The sequence below is a fragment of the Crinia signifera genome, chromosome 5 (assembly GCF_055691185.1).
Source record: "Crinia signifera chromosome 5, ASM5569118v1, whole genome shotgun sequence".
NCBI lineage: Eukaryota > Metazoa > Chordata > Amphibia > Anura > Myobatrachidae > Crinia > Crinia signifera.
This window is the reverse complement of record NC_139221.1, coordinates 236498756-236518610: the sequence shown is the minus strand read 5'-3', so window position 1 is coordinate 236518610 and position 19855 is coordinate 236498756. Positions and strand designations below refer to the sequence as shown.

General features: G+C 45.3%; 1 protein-coding gene across 2 annotated transcripts in view; it reads right to left on the bottom strand.

The window, feature by feature from the left end:
* Positions 1-19655, bottom strand: part of ABHD5 (abhydrolase domain containing 5, lysophosphatidic acid acyltransferase) — a 42730-nt gene extending 23075 nt beyond the window's left edge. Inside the window, exons 1-2 of one of the 2 annotated variants that reach the window (XM_083188681.1) lie at positions 19431-19655; positions 1190-1275 (exon numbers count right to left, since the gene is read on the bottom strand). In XM_083188681.1, coding sequence (XP_083044807.1) covers positions 1190-1275; positions 19431-19546 — 202 coding nt within the window. In that variant the 5' untranslated portion in view covers positions 19547-19655. The remainder of the gene's footprint in view (positions 1-1189; positions 1276-19430) is intronic. The other variant, XM_083188682.1, reaches the window with a different exon arrangement.
* Positions 19656-19855: the final 200 nt, after the last annotated feature.

Genomic DNA, 19855 nt, shown 5'->3' with positions numbered 1-19855 from the left:
TAGCTTAAGGTTGACAGAGGTACCCTAGACTCCTAAATGTAAGCTGGTGGTCTATCTGCCTGCAACTATCCCATGATCGATACAGCTGACTGCACAGAATATCCACTTTGACATGTGCGAAGAGGTTTCTGTTCCGTTCCAATAGGTTAAGGATAATATATATTGTCATACATTCTACATGAGGATGAGGAGTTATTGCATGCATGGGTCCCTGCCTCCCTGCATTGGTGTCTGTGTTACTAGCCATTTTTAAATGACATCCACAAAAAAAAGCAGGGCTGACCCAGGTTCAGTGTAAATGGTGCAGACCCAGGTTGAAGTGCTGTGTAAATGGGGTATGAAGCTGGGATCGACCCTGGAAACTCCAGGGATTTTGGTATTAAAGAGGTCATCTTAGCAGCTTATTTTTGTCTTAAATGCAATCTTTTGGTTATTTGCTGTTCTTCTTTCCGGCTGCTCCGATAAAAACAAAAACCACATGAAAAAATTAATTATCTGACAAATAAAATAAAGTAGAGGCTTTATTCATGCTGGAAAGTTTAGCAAGAGGAAGAGACTTGATGAAAGTCTGCATTTGGGCCAAAACATTCCTCAAGAGGGAGGGAAAAATATACTTCCCATTAATATTTATTCAGTGTTAACTTTGAATAAACTGTGACGCTGATTGCAGCCTTCTGAAGGGTTTATCTGGCGTGACAAATAAGTTACAAGGAACTGTATGAGACAGATGACGGACAGCATGTCCACATTGCCTGATATCTGCTAATTGGTCTGTTAGGTGTACATAGGTGCGTATGCAGGAAAATTAGCTCATAGGCATCTTAAAATGCTCCTCCAAAATGGAGGCCTCATCTTATGAGCAGCTGCCCGATCCATTAAAAAAATAGCTCAGTGAGTACGGGGAGCACGCTGATCGTATAATCTCTCCAAGGATTGGAGCATTTCTCTCATTTGCAAAGAGAACGGTGGTGTATGTACCTAGAATTAGAGGTAAGGGAAAACCTTGAGACTTTGTAGAGTCATAAATAATAATAAAATCAGAAACAAAATGCTGTTTATCGAGAGAGAGAGAGAGAGAGAGAGAGAGAGAGAGAGAGAGAGAGAGAGAGAGAGAGAGAGAGAGAGAGAGAGAGAGAGAGAGAGAGAGAGAGAGAGAGAGAGAGAGAGAGAGAGACTCCTCTTAACTTACATTTCAGCATTTTCTCTTCAGCCTCCTTGAGATGAGCTTCAGATGTGGGACACCAGGCAGGGAGCCAGTTGTAAAGCCAGCATGATCTAGAACACAGAGACAAATGGAGCATGTTATTTGCAGTACAGAACTTCCACCATTACAAAAAGTAATTAAGTTTTCAAAATGCATTAACATAATAAGGAATGACGGGACCTCCAAAATTCTATTTGTCCCTCCATTGGGCAGAGACCAGATATAGTAGAGAATACCTGGAAACACACCTGTCCACAACATTAGTAGTATAAGGTTGTATAAATGCCTGATAGTGTGTTAATGGATATTAACCAAGATAAGTTCTTGCAGCTATGAGTTAACACAGTCACGCTGCTTTAGTCAGCCCCTGGCTAATCGAATTCTCCTATTATACGCTTGTCACACAAAACCAAAATTACCGGGCGAAGCAGTTCTACCCGGTAACTTGCTGAATAACATGGGTCTTTTTCTGTGTGAGAGGGTCACCCCAGGTTGTAAATCCAGGGTCTCTGACCCTGGAATTTACCAGGGTCAAGGACCCGGTCACACAGAAAAAGGACCCATGTTGTTCAGCAAATTACCAAGTTGACATTTTTAACCCGGTAATTTGCTGTTCAGTGTGAAAAGGGGTCAGGTTGCTCCCAACAAAATGACCCGGACTGCACGCTAAATGGCGGGTCGTAGGTCTGAAAGGAGGTATGAATCCTTTAGTTGGGAGAAAATAATGTGCTAGTACCAGAATACTATACCTCCTTCATAACAGTACCTTCTCCGGCCTCATCTTATTTAAATAATTTCATACAGAAAATTAATGCCACAACACTTGCAGAAAGCATGCACTGCACTATGAGATATGGTTTAGTGTGAAGGCTACAATGGGCTATTCACAAAGAGTACATTAAGAAAACAACAAAAGTATAAAAAAAAAAAAAAAACATACAGCATACTGGGGTGGAGATTCAATGGGGATCTGACTGACACAGGAAAAAGGTCAACATGAGTTTCACAATTTCTTCTTTTCTTTAAAAAAAAAAAAATGGACTTGTTCTTACTTTGGATCCAAGTGGGCATCGAGTAAAGGGGCATACACATGTTGAGATGTGTGCTAAGCCTTTTTGCTAAGCTATTTAGGGTAGGCGACTTCCCAGTGTCTAGATCGCCCATAAAGACCCCATACAATTGCAGTGATGTGTGCTAAGCAATTTTACTCAAAAAAAAACAAAAAAGCCGGGTAGTGGTTGAGGATTATGTAGATCGCTCATTTTATAAACACAGAGCGATATGCAGTCTAGCAATTTCACTAGATTTTGACGGCATGCACTGTCCGACATACAGGACTGTGCTTCGCCAACATTCGGGGCATACACACGGCGCAATCTAGTCAGATCGCTTAAAAAAATAAAAAGTACAAAATCCCTCCGTGTGTACGCCCCTTTAGATTTTAATAGTGTTCCTAGACATGGCAAGTACACAAGCCATGCAAGGGGATGCGGTACTTATACGGTGTCCAAGTCAGCAGATTCTGACTCAGGCAACTTTTATCTGTGTTGACCTTTTGTCAATGTCAAACTTGTCATGTGTCAACCAATCGTGGTCGTTACATTGACTGTCCAAGTTATGATCCATATAGTATATTCAATGGTGCTGTTTTGGGTGCCCTTTTACACGAGAGGTTAACCCTTGTAACCCCGCAGAGCAAGTTTATCTACTTGGAGAAGAGCAGCCCTCCCATCTAGTGGCCTCCAGCCATCCTGAAAATTCACCAAAATTGCAATTTTTAAAGAAAATATTTAAAAATGGATCTGCAAACAGTGACAACACAGACATGTAAAATATATTAACACATTCGCAAGGCCAGGTATTTAACTTATTTAATTTACGATGACACATTTACTGTAATTTCTAATAGATTCAAAACGCAATGAGACCTTTGGCCATATACCTTCATTCCATGCGGTTATTTTGCAGTGAAGTGTTGAGCGAGCTGTGGAGTACGTGCAACTTCATAAATAACAGCCACTGCTTTTGTTTCACAACAGGTCAAGGACAATTCCTTTATTCACTGTAGATTGCACATGCCAATAAAATATCATGTAGCTTCCCTGACAATTGCATACACACAAAGTTGTAGGTCTTACGCAAGGCAAGAGGAGCTTGTTCAATCGGGTGTGGTATGGGTTCAGACAGTCGGGATACCAGCAGTCATTAGCCCAACCGGACTCAGACAGCATGGCGAGCGCATAAAAGCCCCTTCCGGGCACAGTGGCTCCCGTAGCGAGCCACCTATTCTATTCTCCCTCTATGGGGGTCGTGGACCCCCACGAGGGAAAATAGCGGGTGGCTGTCAGGCTTGTACATTTTTTTACGCACCTCAGGAGGCTGTGCGGTAAAAAAGTGTGACCTCTGTGGCGGCTGGGCACCTGAACCGCATAACAATTGAATTGCTGCACTGGGGGCTGCAACAAATACAGTTGAACCACAACCCCCCCTCCAATGAGGGCAGTTACTAAGGGCCTAATTCAGACCGGTTAGCAAGGCTGCAATTTTTTTTTGCAGATGGGCACAACCATGCTTCACTGTAGATGAGGCAAATGTAACATGTGCAGAGATAGATTTAGGTGGGGTGTGATAAAACTGAAATCTAAATTGCAGGGTAAGAATTAAGCAGACAATATATACCCTGCACAGAAACAAAATAACTCACCCAAATTTTACTCTGCACGTTATATATGCACCCACAGGCAGACCTGCACCATCAGAAAAGGGTCCGAATGAAACCAGAATCAGGCCCTGTGTGCTAAATATCATCACCACCAGATTAAGTAGCACACATGCAATAGACACGGCAAATGACTCATGGGAACTTGCAATAGTGTGTACACACTTGACGATGTTGACAACAAACCGTACAAAAAAAAGAAATAAAATCATCTAGTGTGTACCCATATTTATACCAGTTACTGTATATCGATAAAGACCAAATAATGCACAATATATCGTTTGGTCATTTGTCTGCACAGTGTGTATATACTATAGAGTTTGTCTGGGAGTTCAAGGGAAATCATTGACAAAATTGCATCGTTTGCCAGTCTGGTGTGTAACCAGCTTAACACAACTGAACAGTGCTACCGTTATATAACATTGGCACAAAAGGCATATATAGAAGACAAAAACAAACTTTGAACACCAGTGATCGCGAAAACCCCCCCAAAATTATGGGTCCCTGGGACCCCTCACTTACAAAAATCGGGGTCCTACTTGACCTTTTCTGGGTCCCTATGGAATATAGCCTCCTCTCCCCTTCCCCAGCATGGCACATACAGAAGCCTCCTCATCTCTTCCATATGGCATATACCCTGAGCCAAGGTCCAGCCTGAGCCTATTTTTTGGGGGTAAGCAAACATAGATTTGGGCACCCCAAAACTGTGGCTATTGTGGCAAGATAAGAGTTAATTGGTGAGCTGCCTGTTAAGAGTTAATTGGTGAGCTGCAGCCTCTCTGCCAGCCGTGCAGTGAGGGGAGGAGGGGACATTAACAGCCAGCACTCAAGGTGCCCATACACATTACAATTATTGTATACAATATCGCATCTCATCCGATCTCGGTTTTGCGATGACATCAGATGAGATGAGATCTAGTACAAAAAGTATGTGCAGCATGTACTTTTTGTACTAGATCTCATCTCATCTGATGTCATCGCAAAACCAAGATCGGATGAGAAGCGATATTGTATACAATATTGTATACAATAACTGTAACGTGTATGGGCAACTTCAGAGCCTGGAGGAGGGGACAAGGACACACAAGTGAGCAGCACCGCAAGGTAGGAGAGGAGGAGGGAAGTCTGCAGCCCGAGTCCTGCTAGCAATAAATCCCCTTACATGACACAGCCAAGCAGCCTGCTAAATGGACCACGCACCCCTCTTACCTCTACTTCCTGCCTGGGTCTGCTCCGTCCTCACTGTCACACCTCCCTGGTTCTGGCCCCCAATGCTGGTGTCAGTTCCTCATGCTCCGTCCTCGCACCAGCCGCAGCGCTGTTCCCCTGCTGAGCAGCTGCTTCTGGTGTTGGCTCCAGCCGGCTGTTGTTTAGGCACAGTGCAGGAGCCAGCTTACGCGGCTTCCATGCACTGCTGCCTAAGACTCTGCGGTGACAGGGACCCTTTCATTTTCGCACCCAGCAGATGTGTGAAGCGGCCGTCACGCTGTGTCTACTCCACGGTCGCATCACAACTGAGGGGGAAACAGATCCCTCTGCCCTTGTCACACATTAACACGGCGTGCACGCCAAAATGGCTGGGTCCCAGGGGACCCAGCCATTCATAAAAAATGAGTCCCTGGTGCTCCAAAGTGGGTAAAATACTCGCTATAGCGAGTATTTGCGAACCCTGAACACAATACAGTTTTGCTGGCTCTCAGGTCTTGGGGATAACAGAACCTTTGCTTTAGATTAATAAAACTAAAAGGCTTTTCCCAATGTGTTCATGTTTACATAAAATCAGCAGATTTCAACACACACAACATGATTATTAGGAACCGCAGAACAGTCTGTACAAGGTCATATTCCCAGATATTCTTTCGAAGAACTTTTGGCAGTGAAGTATTTCCCAGAATTGCAACTATGAATGGTCAGTACGGAGTTTATTTGTCTTGCCAAAAACCTATGCACCAGATTTTCCTAGTGAGCTTTACGTGTGAAAGGCTAAATGGGATCTGGATACATTAAGAAAGAATTTTTTTTTTAGATTTTAAATAAATTAAATATTATATTAGTTATGAAAAGGGAATTATCCACTTTGGAGAGACCATGAAACATTGCACCTTATTGTGATTGACTCAGACAAGGCTGTGAAAATTTGCGAGTCCATCAGACGCCGCCCTCCGCCCGCAGTGTTGGCGCCCCCACCCGTCTGGGAATGCATGATTTACATAATCATCCATTCGCACGCGGGGAGAAATTATTCGATGGTCGTCGATTTCTCCTGCGCACGTAGTTCAGGGAGACCTATATAGTCACTCTAAACTGCGGGCGCTCTGTGCAAGGAAAGGTTGGGCAGCTGACATCCGGTGATGTCAGCTTCCCGTCCACCACATGTCCGTCACGGCCTCATTACCATAAACGCCCATAATAGCCTCAATATTAAGCAAATAACCTTCCTCACAGAGTTAATTGCCAGGAGACTTGCTAATTTGCCTAATGGATAGCTGAAGAAGTCTGCTGGTGGCTCCCAGGTGGTCCTATATGCTGTGCTTCAGAAGCACATTGGACTAATACCCCTTTCAAATTGGAACCCTATCCTGGTTTATTGCCAGGTTGCTGCTTGGTCAACAGAGGTTATAAAAGTGTGAAATTGGGTCGCCCAATGTATAATGGGCAACCTGGGTTTAGTGTGAAAGTACTTGTCCGAGTCCCGGGTCCGACCTAGCAATTGCGATGTGAAAGTAGTATAAGTAGGGATCTAAAATGGTCCGTTTGGTTAAACCATTTACCTTGACTGTAAGTGGTATATAGCTAATAAATGGATGTGGTTAAATGGAGTTTTCACTCTGTTAAACATTTTAATTCCACATTCATTTGGAATTTCATATTTGCCAAAAGTGCTCCCATGTGATTGACATGCGTAATAATCCTTACCAATGTTAGTCCGTGTTGTACAGGAAAATAAGAACACGCTTTAAGGAAAACCTTTTCCATTAAACTACTCGTTTAAATAAAAATAAAATATGTTAATTTGTCTTTAAACCAGCTTTCAATGCCCTCTATCAAACTTGATTCAGTAGATACTAGAAGCTTCTTTGTGGAACACAAAACTGGTCACATGACCATTCACACAGCAATTTTAGCAGTTGGTTTCTATTTTCTACAATAGTGGTACCCAGATCATATGCCCACGAGTCAGTGTAAAGAGGTGCTTTTCAAGGGAATACACCAGGGGTGTCCAAACTTTTTGCGACGAGGGACAGATTTGGTGAAGGGTAAATGTGTGGGGGCCGACCATTCAGCCTGTCATTCTTTGAATCATTAATCACATCAGAATGGTCACCCACTCTGCCCCCTCCCTTCTCTGTATGTTTCCCAGCCCCTTGTGTGAGCCAGAGGAAGGAGAGGCAAAACAGGCACTACAAGGATAGGAGATGCTTGGGCCCCCACTGCTGCCCTCCTCCGCTCTGCATGTTACGGGAGCAAGCTTCCCCCTTGCTGCCCCCCTCCCCAAACACTGCTGTCACTGTAATTGTGGAGTAGGGTGATATACGATTGCAGCAGCAGGGGTATGACGCCAAACACATCTGACTGTGGCGGCCGGCACCTCCTCACTGCAGCAGACAGCAAGGTAAAGGTGCGCTCGCCGGGGCCCCACCTTTAGTGTCCTGTGCTTGCCACATCTGATGCTCTGCCCGCTTCCAGCTGGAGGCTGCGGGCCACTTGAAATGACAGCACGGGCCGCAATTGGCCCCCGGGCCTGACTTTGGACATGCCTGGAATACACTGTATAGCTCTTGAGTAGGACCCACTCTGTTCTTCATTTTCATGTGTATCTCATAGATCTTTAAATTTCAGATGTGTCAATGTTGTCTGAAATTATTCTAACAGTATTGCTTATTGCATCATATAAAAGGAAATGTGTAGTACTTTTTGTTCCTATGGTGTCAGTGGTTCCAAGAACAGCCGGCCCTTGGGTAAAGAATAAGTGTAATGTTATTGCAAAAGCATACGATATATGACATTTTTCATCAGTGTTCAGACCGGATCTCTTATGTGATCCAACCTGCAGATTGCCAAGAGCAGGACCCATCCTGCATATGTCCTGTGGCCACAGTGCAGTTTAGCAAAAGCTTCTGCCTATCCAATTGAGTGGGGTGGGGGGGGGTGGGGGGGTCGTGAATGGTGTTGAATCATATATAAGTAGCACTGCACACCAAAAGAGGCCAGAATGTTCACTTCCTTCAAAAACCAATTATGGTGCTCAGCAGAGGCTGCTGGAGATCCATGCTCTGCTGCTGCTACTACGGTCTGTGACAGCAGGAGGATTTTGACTGACTGCAAGTTGCTTTTGGGGATGAAGCACCAAAATACTGCGTTTGAATGGTTTTCAGAATGTCCGCATGAGACGTTCCCTATAAGACTAGAAGCACTGCAGCCAACCTGTGTCCACCGAGGACAACGTTGCTGCTATGCAAGCCATATTAAATGAACGCCAGGGTGACTGTGGACAAGTTAGAAAAGCAGATAGGGCAGCAGCCACAAAAAAAGACAATATTGTCACAGTGGATAACTCCTGACCCAATTCCATTGTCCTTGGTGCATTCTAGAGTCACATTCCTGTTTTCTATGGCTTGGGCAGAGGCTTCCAGAAGTAAAGAGAAACGAACAGGAAAGTGGTTTGATATCGGTCTCCCATATCTTCAACATATGTCTGTAGTTCTAAAAGAGGCGCTGATGAATACGTCCCGTTATAATCTGGAGAGGTTAGCAATGGCCCTCTATTTTTTGGATAACATTTTAGATCCCATAACCTTTATTGCATATATTATATTTTATTGTACCTTTCTGTCTATGTTGCTTTTACTATGTATTAGATAATCATACAGCAATTTTTGTTTTATATGTGAGAATAACTGGTGTATTTAAAAAACTATTATTTTACGCTAGTCATTTCTTTTTGTATGTTATTACCTGAATACAATGAAGAAATTAGTTTTTTTTTTCTATTTTTATTGTCAATAAATACGTATATATTTATTTTTTTAAAGAAAGAAAACCAGATAGGGATCTCATTAGTATCTAGCTGTTTGATACACCACAAAAAGCTTGGCCTGAACAAGGTTTCTACTCGCCGAGTATTCCATCTGTTGACTTAAGAGCAAAAGGAAGCTTGGGTGACTTGGTGCCGAAACATTCTGGCCAGCTTTGATGGCAGTCACTCAAACTCTGTTTATGAGATAATCAGTGGCATTAAATCTTGGATTTCCACTCTGATAGAAAACAACAGTCAGCCCAGTGGACCCCAGTCATAGGTGCGACACCACAGACATTCTGGCATGAGTGTAGTACTGCCAAGCAAATATTTTCTTTTTGTGGCCAAGACTGGTCATGTAGTTAACGTACCACTTGTGCAGCAGTAAACTAACACTGGTACCTTGTATGCCAACCAATGCCTTCTACAAGATGCCTGTGAGGTTATCAGATTCACTGTAAATCTGTAATTACTATATTTTATTAGGTGTAGTAATTAATGTACTATTTTAGTCCGTCGGTACCCTCTTGTTCTCCATATATGTCTATATACCCCCTATATGTGTGTGTAGTTCCAGATCATATATTATTAGGCTGTATAATCCCACCTCAAATGTAATGTCTGTATTTCCCAGGACTTTATTCATGTAAGCATTGTACCATTGGCAATCTCCACAGGGGGGTTTACAATTCTTTGTAAACCTCTGGGCTCTAGCAGACTTTGTGGAACCGGCCACCACAGGGGGTGATCAGCCCATAATGTAATCAGCCGATTATTGTTCCTGCTGTTTACATGAGGGGGATAGCTGAAGGACAATCACCACAGGGGGTGATCAAATTCCCCTACTATCAACAGGAAGGTTGTCCACAGGGGGTGACCACCACATAATGTAATCAGACTGTGTTTTGTATATTGTGTTGACTCTGCTATGCATATCTTGGCCACTTCCAGACTTTCTGGAACCGACCCCAGCAGGGGGCAGAAGCAGATGGGCAGCAGCAGTACCTGGGAGGGGGGATAAACCTGACTTGAATCCACCAATAGGGATTGAGTGCAAGCCCACTGATGGTATGGAGAAGCGTGGGAAATAGGAAGTTTTTAAAATGACTGGCACACAAGCCAGGGGGAGAAATTGATGGACTGTCCTGGACTAAGAGGTTATGCTCTGTCTAGGTATTGTGTGGACTTATATGCTATCACTGCTGTGGGGATTAAGTGATAGTTTGCCCTGTGGAACTGATCTGGGACTGTGACTATACAAGGACTGTCTGTTTGGGCCTGCTACCTGAATATCTTTCTACTCTGCAATTTACCTTTGCCACTGTTTATTGTCTATTTGTGCGTGCTGTGGAAAATAAACCATTCTTCTGGTTTCATCTGCTCGGTGTCTGAGTGATTGAGGAACCTCGTACCCTCACATTTGGCGGCAGCGACAGTGGGATCATTCAGACACCAACCATCGAGCACAGAAAGCGCAGAGAACAGAGGATCAGACCATATGTAAGGAAACGGAAAATGCAATAAGGTGAAATTCTGCAAGTGAGCAGGTGTCATTCCTGTGGAAAGGGAAAATGTTTCCAAGGAAAGAAAATCGATGCCTCAAGACCCCTGTAGCAGAGGAGCTCAGGGATGGAGGTTCTTCAGTGTATCGGCAGGCTGGGAAGCCGGATCTGTTATTTATTGTCAGGAAAATGCATTATATCTGGAAGTACTGGGAAGACGCTCAGCAGATGGTCAGCGGGTGGAGAGTATCCAGCATACAGGACAAGTTGTGTTACCTGGGGGATGCATTCCTGCACTGTAAAGGTGAGGCCACCTCTTGGAATCTGTTGGGAGAGCCAGAGTTTGTAGAATTTACAGAGGAAGTGATTGCTACAGTTACCCAGATGCTACAAAGAGGACAATATTCTGAGGCTGAAGGACAAGTCCAGAATACATTGATGCCCCAGATAGAACCAGAGGAAAGGTCTAGAAGGGGGCTACTGCAATCTGGGCAGACAACCGAGGGGTCTGCCACAGAATTAATTGTTACTGCAAGAGAAGGGTCGTTGTCAGGGGGGCCCCTAACTGCCCTTGAAGAAATGAGTATGGAGGAGCTGATAGCAGAAGGTCAGCTGCGAGGTATACCCATCCGATCCTGCACTCGCGGGGAACTCCTTCAGCAGATCCTTCACGATCAGGGAGATCCTACAAATGCCTTTGCTGATTATCGAGCATGGATCCTCCATTTCGGTGCACAGTTGAGTGTGTGGGAACAATTGCAGTGTCTGGAGGAGTGCTTCGTGGTGGCAGAGGAAGAGGCGATTGATCGGGGGCTCCTGGATACCCCAGCATGGCAAGATCAGTGTCGCAGGGGGCGTGATGAAAGGCACCGTTTGCAATTGCTTCTCCCCCATCCTAGGGAGGAAGCTGCTCAGTGTTCTCTGCAGGGGGAGGTTATCCCCAAAGTGAAGGAGGTTATTCAGGAGGAGCTGCGCTACAGCTTCCCTTTTGCTGAGGTGGGAGATGCAGAATTATTAACCGGCTGCCAGGGGATCTATGAGGACTGCGTCCAGGAGGAGATCACCGTGGTTAGAGGAGTATCCGACAACATCCAGGCCACCAGCCCACCAGTCCCAGATGACGTCGTGTTTCGGGCTGCCCAGCATACTCAGCTGGGGAAGGAGGCTATCGCGGAGAAGGAGCTGTGCGCAGAAGTAGCTGCAGGTGAGCATCTGGCTTTTAAGGGGACAGAGCTGACACAGCCTGTCCTGCAGCCACCAGCGGAATTGTTTGTGATGGAGGGTCCCTCCTCAGCCCTGGACATTGAGACCAAATGCTGGACTGAAATTTGCCATGCCCCTAGTTTGGGTGTGGGGGAGGAAGGACATGACGGGGTGGTGGAAGTGCCAGGGCCAGAGCCCCTATATTGGCCTGCTGTTTGGCCCCTGGTCCTTGGGCAAGAGGGGGAGGTGGAAAGTGGTCCCTGCCCCATTGTGCCCGAGGCAAAAGTATTAGTAGGTTACAATGTTGCAGAGGGGGGGTACCCAGAATCCGAAGAAGAGGAATCGCTACATCCCTTGTTAGTTCCAATGTATGACTTAGACTGTAATCATGCCCTTGCTGGTTCTGCAAACCAGCCGCCTTTTACAAGATGGGTTTGGTATGATGTCACCCTGTGGGACTCAGGTGGTATATCCAAACCCCAGATTCTCGGCTCTGCATCCCGCTATTCCAGGTTGTTATTGGTTCCTGAACAGCTGGGTACCGGGACTACAATAGTAGGGGAAGGAATGTGAGGTTATCAGATTCACTGTAAATCTGTAATTACTATATTTTATTAGGTGTAGTAATTAATGTACTATTTTAGTCCGTCGGTACCCTCTTGTTCTCCATATATGTCTATATACCCCCTATATGTGTGTGTAGTTCCAGATCATATATTATTAGGCTGTATAATCCCACCTCAAATGTAATGTCTGTATTTCCCAGGACTTTATTCATGTAAGCATTGTACCATTGGCAATCTCCACAGGGGGGTTTACAATTCTTTGTAAACCTCTGGGCTCTAGCAGACTTTGTGGAACCGGCCACCACAGGGGGTGATCAGCCCATAATGTAATCAGCCGATTATTGTTCCTGCTGTTTACATGAGGGGGATAGCTGAAGGACAATCACCACAGGGGGTGATCAAATTCCCCTACTATCAACAGGAAGGTTGTCCACAGGGGGTGACCACCACATAATGTAATCAGACTGTGTTTTGTATATTGTGTTGACTCTGCTATGCATATCTTGGCCACTTCCAGACTTTCTGGAACCGACCCCAGCAGGGGGCAGAAGCAGATGGGCAGCAGCAGTACCTGGGAGGGGGGATAAACCTGACTTGAATCCACCAATAGGGATTGAGTGCAAGCCCACTGATGGTATGGAGAAGCGTGGGAAATAGGAAGTTTTTAAAATGACTGGCACACAAGCCAGGGGGAGAAATTGATGGACTGTCCTGGACTAAGAGGTTATGCTCTGTCTAGGTATTGTGTGGACTTATATGCTATCACTGCTGTGGGGATTAAGTGATAGTTTGCCCTGTGGAACTGATCTGGGACTGTGACTATACAAGGACTGTCTGTTTGGGCCTGCTACCTGAATATCTTTCTACTCTGCAATTTACCTTTGCCACTGTTTATTGTCTATTTGTGCGTGCTGTGGAAAATAAACCATTCTTCTGGTTTCATCTGCTCGGTGTCTGAGTGATTGAGGAACCTCGTACCCTCACAATGCCGACAATAATTTTTAGGCACCTTCCAAGAACTTGCACCTGTGGTGCTCTTCTGCATTGCAACACTGCACCTTGCCCACAAGTCCAGGACACTTAAGTTTTCTGGCCCGTGAACACATCCAGGAGCTTGGTCAGTGCCAGACCTGGCCCCCTGCAGCTTATCTGTGTTCCCACAAATTAAGCACAAGATTTTTTATTTAGTAACTCAAAAGCTGCATTTCAGATCTTCAGCGTGTAGAAGACAGACCTTATTCGGACTGGTCCAGCTGCTTCTCCAAGTGGTTTGCTGCAAAGTTGCATATACTCGTCTATAGAATACTTTGCATAAATGTAATGTTTACTTTGTAAGCATAACACTTTCTGCTTATTGCAGACCTGAAAACTTACTGCAACCCATCCTAGAACCAGTAATTTTCAAACAAATATTAAATTTTTCTAAAAGCATTTGAATTATTTGTGATGCAAAAACAACAAAAATTGCCATTCCTATTTGAATTCCAGTTCTCATGGGGCCTACACATGCCATTTCAGCCCATTTTGTAAGGGATCTGACAAGATTGCTTAGAAAATGACCCTTGCAATTCCCTGCATGAAGGATAAATGTATTCAGATCGCCAGTCAGTGCCAGTGTTCTTACCGGAGAACACAGGCCCTGACAGATCGTTTAGCACACATCGCTGAGCAATCTGAGTGTTCTAGCCAGGGCCGTTTCTACAGGCGGACAAGCCGTGCAGCAGCCCGGGGCGCCGCACGGCTTGTCCACCTGTTACACAGCCGGGGCGCCCGACTGTGTTGGGGAAGAACAGTCTGTATCAGTGACGCTGTCCCGTGCGGCGCGCACCCACCCCTCATCAGCGGCAAGGTTCACCAATCAGGAAGCCAGTTCCTGATGATCATCACTACACTGCCTCTCATCTATCTGATGCTGCCAGGGCTAGACGTCACATTCCAGCTAGTGACCAGCCCCGGCGCGAAAGTCGCTATCCCTGTGCTGCTGGTGTTTGGGAGTCTGAGCTGCATGCAAAAGACCATCTCCGGGAGCCAGGCTGCCGCTGCTGTGACTCACTCAGAGGAACAGTCGGAGAGGAGCCTGTCAACCAGAGATGGTCTTTTGCACACAGCTCGGTCTCCCACATAGTGACAGCATTAATGGCCAGCGGCACAACATGAGAGGAGCAGTTGGAGACCCGGCACTGATGAGGTGGACCTCCCCATATGCTGGAGGTACTGTACATAATTATATCTGCCCTGCTCTCTGTCTCCTTTCCTTCCTCCCCAGACCCTTTCTCACTCCTCCCTCCACCTTCTCTCTTTTTCTCCCCCACCTCACCATGTATCTTCTCTCTGACTGTCTCTCTCCTGCTCCCTTCCCACCTGCCTCTCACCTCACCTTTTTCTATCTCCATCCCTCTTTCTCTCCTGCTCTTCCCCTCCACACACACTTCCATCCCCTTCCCCTGCGTCTAATCACTCTCTTTCTCCTGTCTGAGGGGTATTGTAGTGACGATTGGGAAGGGGGGGGGGGGGGGGGGCAGTTAAGATTTTGCTATGGGGCCCAGAAGTTGCTAGTTACGCCCCTGGATAGTGAGTTGTGCTGCTGGCACTTTGGGGGAATGTGTGGCACTGTGGGGGCATATTTGGCACTGTGGGGGCATATCTGTGGCACTGGGGACATATCTATGGCACTAGGGGCATATTTGGCACTGTGGGGGCATATATATGTGGCATTGTGGGGGCATATCTGGCACTGTATGGGCATATGTGTGTCACTATGGGGGCATATGTGTGTCACTGGGGGCATATGTGTGTCACTGTGGGGGCATATCTGGCACTGGGGACATATCTGTGGCACTGTGGGGGCATAGCTGTCACTGTGGGGGCATATGTGTGGCACTGTGGTGGCACTATGGGGGCATATATATATGTGGCACTGTGGGGGCATATATATGTGGCACTGTGGGGGCATATATATGTGGCACTGTGGGGGCATAGCTGTCACTGTGGGGGCATATATGTGTGGCACTGTGGGGGCATATGTGTGGCACTGTGGGGGCATATTAGTAAACGGCATGAGTTGTGCGGCAGCGGCGTGTGGGGCATAATGTGTAATAGGCATTACGGTGTGTAGAGTATTGTGTAATTGTCATCACGGTGTGCGACATAATGTGTAATTGTCATCACGGTGTGCGACATAATGTGTAATTATAATCACGGTGTGCGACAATGTGTAATTGTCATCACTGTGTGCGGCATCATGTGTAATTGGCATCACGGATAAATAGTGTATAATGATTTAAGTAGCCTGTCATTGTTTGGCCTTGATCTGTGAGGCGTACTAGGTCACTGTGTGGCCTTTATATTTTTATGTCACTGTGTGGCCTTCAGCCGGCCAACTAAAGTGCGGGAGGACAATGACAATTCCTGCGGTAACCAATGTCTGGACATGCAGGTTGCAAAGGTGAGATGTAAGGTAATTGTTTTCCTGCTAGACCACGCCCTTGTATTAAGCCACACCCCTTCTAAAAATAAACCATGCCCCTATTTCGGCGCACGCGCCTCTGGCGCGTGCAATTTATTCTATGTCATGTTAATTTTTTTTTGGGGGGGGGGGGCGCAATTTTATTCCTTTGCCCTGGGAGCTAAATTGTCTAGAAACGGCCCTGGTTCTAGCATCGCCCCATGTGTAGGCCCCATCATACTGTAGTTTACTTAAGCAAGATCTGCTAATTTTAGTCGTACTGATAACTCGCTTTCTAGCCAGAACAGCTTTGCAAAACGGATTAGCAATAAAAAGCTTACACATGTATTACAGTGGCAAAGGTACGTCTGTACTCAACATGCCATAAATCATAGCTGTTTCAGGCATTGCATGGGAGGACCCCAGAGAAGGTTACTCTGCAAAATTTGCTGCAAAATAAACAGTGTTCCCCAAATACGGGCCTCCTGGAATGAGCAGGTTAAAAACTTCAGTCGAAACTAAAAAAAAAAAAAGGAAACGCATAAAGGAGCTCAGGTGATGAAAGTATATGTTGCAATATTACTAGTGTGGCAATGAACTTCACCTAAACATCTTAAAAGTGATAAAGAACCATAGACACAGCTTGTGACCTACATACATATTTTGGCACATTGTTAACATTACGCTTAAATGTTTTTGTAGCCTTCACTCTGCATTTTCAAGGCTTGAACATGTAAATAAATGTATATAGGCCACATGTTTTATGGACTGTGAAGCGGTTCTAAAAATAAAAACAAATCTATACATTTTTTAAATGTCCTTTGATTAGATATTCCAATTGAGACTTTTCCTTTACATAATTTCATATACACAGGGTCATAATAACTGTCCAGAGTTCTGAGAATAAAGTACCTTTGAAATTAAAAATAAAATATAAAAGTGATAATTTAAATAGGGCATGAGGGCATGGATCATACGAAATACCAAGGGGACAAATATGGGGAGGTACAGACAACTGCTCACGTAAGCGGTGGAGGGATGCAGAAAGGGGATGGGGGGGGCGACGACTTTGTCATACATATACTCTGATTGGGAATGGTAAAGTGTACCGATAGCAGCTGTAGCAGAGTGAACAACGCGGTATGCTAAAATGGGGTCAAGTACAAATTGACATTAAAAAATGCATGTCAACCTAGAGGTTGACAGGCACAAGGTCAACATGAGTTTTTCATATATTTTTTGTAAAACAGTACTACAGTGGAGTGACCCCACTGGCTTCAAACATTCACCCTTTACACCACTGGCAAATGCATGGAAACATGTATGTGGCTGAAACTTAATGGTTCCAAACACCCTGCATTCGTCTGCACTTGTGTTCATGCCTGCTCCATTTACTCACCCGAGTGTTCCTAATGTGATCACTTCACCCTGTACAATATACACCGCCGGCTTCAAACACGCTGAAAATTATACAACTCAGTGACTGCACACAATGGGCACTTTGTTAAATCGCCCAAGTATTCCAGGAATGCTTTTTATCTGTCACAAGCTGACCAGAGGAACGTATGTACACCGCTTACTCAGCACATAACAGGTAGAAGAATTATGACAGACCTCGACGAGAATAAGCAATTTAGCCAGCTATGTCTAAAATATAGCAACGGAAGAACATTCATTATCCCTCAGATGTTTAACAATAGGTACAGGATAGAACAAAGCTATTTTAAATACCTAAATTACAAACAAAATAGGTTTCATGTTATCAATCAGTATAAACAGACCTTCAAGAAAATGTCAGGTATTCAATGCCGGCCACTCGCACTATGTAACGTTCCGGGGGAATCCTCGCAGTCACAGAACGGCGAGGATTCCCCTAAACTGCGAGAGCCGCGGCTAGTGCAGCAAACTCGCTGTAATTAGCCTCGGCTTTCGCAGCTTTTGGAGGCACATTCGCAAATTCCCCCTCGCTCAAAAAACGGAGCGAGGGGGAATTTGCGAAGGAGGGGGGTCAGTTGAATACTGACAGGGTGAGCGGTGACTGCGAGCAAAAAGTCCTGCTCGCAGTCACCGCTTGCCCACGGCATTGAATATATGCCAATGAGTGTGCCGGATGACCTCCGACAGTGGGGATCCCGACAGTCAGTATCCAGACATCAGGATCCCGACTGCCAGTGCTCACACAGGGGGGATCCCGACTCATAGGGGCTATTCTCCCTTCTTGGGGTCCACGACCCCCATAGAGGGAGAATAGAACCTGTGGCGAGCGTAGCGAGCCACCGGGCCTGCAGCGAACCCACAAGGGGCATCTCTGCGGTGGCCCCCCTGTCAAGCCCCATACCACACCGGAAAATAATTACAAGAATCTTACAGATGACTTAAGGTTTGTGCATATTCTCCAGACATTTTTAGAATATACACTGCTTTAATTTTTTGCCTTCCTTATGTTTCTTACCCCAGCATTTACAGACAGCTGTTGGTTATGTATGCAACAAAAATAAACAATAAGTTATGCAATGTATTGTAACTTAATTTTGAGCATAATGTTTAAACTTTTAAAGAAGACAAGCTTAAAATACTGTAAACATCATTACAAATACATCTAAATGTCCCGTCAATGGATGAGGTTAACATCCCGGCATTCACTACAACGACGCTGGCATCTCAATTGCCCTCAAAAGACTGGTACCAGAACTCTGAATACATCAAGATCCTGAGGGCTGTAGCTAGCAGGAGCTCATGGAGGAGGGTTAGGTGGCACAGTGTAGGGGTTAGGGGCAGGCTGCCTTATGAGCCCCTGTCAGCATATTTACCACTGGGATATGCTGGGATGGGTATTATGACTGACAGGATGCCATGTATATCTCCTGTCAACATATTTACTACTCCACCTATAGCAGTTATTATACTGAAGATCTAAAATCCAACTACAGTAAATAACAATAAAAATATAAAATGAGTTCTGAAATCCATTATGGAATAAAATAAACATGGACTTGTTTATCACACTCCTGAATACAATTACTAGTCCAACTCCGGTACACACACACAAATAACAACTATCTCATATGACAGTCTGAGTATATGCGTCACATCTATCAAGCATTTATAGCCCCTTGTCCTTACAAACATGTGACATCTATAGGAAATGCCTGTAAATAAGAGGGACCTTTACAAGACAGCACAAGACTAGAAGTGCCCTCACCACACCATTGGTGACACTTGTTCACCTTGACTGGGAACAAGTGACAGCCCAGAAGAAATGAATACTTCAAACTAATAGCTTTCAGCTGAGGCTTTGGTGTATGTCCAGGGAAGGAGACCCCTTGTGGGTCACAGGCATTGCTAATCTCTAATAAACATAGAACAAAGCATCAAACGTGCAAAACTCAAACACAAATGTGTAAAGTATAAAGTTAGTATCAGTCATACATACATACATACATACATACATACATACATACATACATATCTGGGAGAAAACAACCAAAAAAAACACAACATTTTATGAAATTAAAAATATTTCTATAACATATCAGGAAATCTGAATGATAGCTAGATAGATCAGACAGGGATGGGAAGACACCAACTCTCGCTCTGTTACTTATAGGTCACAGAATGCTATGCTGGGACTTGTAGTGCTAGCAGAGTTAGCTTCCAGCTTCTGTATGTGTTGTGTCAGGTGACAGAATGGCGGTCATTATGTAAGCATGTTATTTGCACAGCACAGCCCGCCGGCTGAGTAACGTTACCCGGTGAGTCCGGCCGCGCACTCACTCTATGTCTAGCTGCCTTGCTGCTGGTACGTACACAAGAGACCAGGCGGCCGCTCTCAGGCTGCCGAACAGCCCTTTGTCAGAGGCGGACACCGACAGCTCCGCGCCGTCCGCCATATTCCTTCCTACAGCAGGCTCCGCTGTCCGCTCGCCCAGGTCGCCCCTCTGTCGCCTTCACGCCGCTGCCGTTCGGGCTCAGCTGCGATTTGTTGTGAGAACGTGAGGGAATCGCCCCTTTCTACGTCACCCTTCACAGACACACGACATAGGGCGGCAACGACAGGTCACGTGAAGCGGCATGGGATCATACTGCGCCATGTTTGTTGGGGGCAGGATTGTTTACATGAAATGTCTGTCGCTGAGATACGATGACAATAGGCGAGTTCCCCAGTATTTCGAATTATGATTTATAATCTGTATATTGTT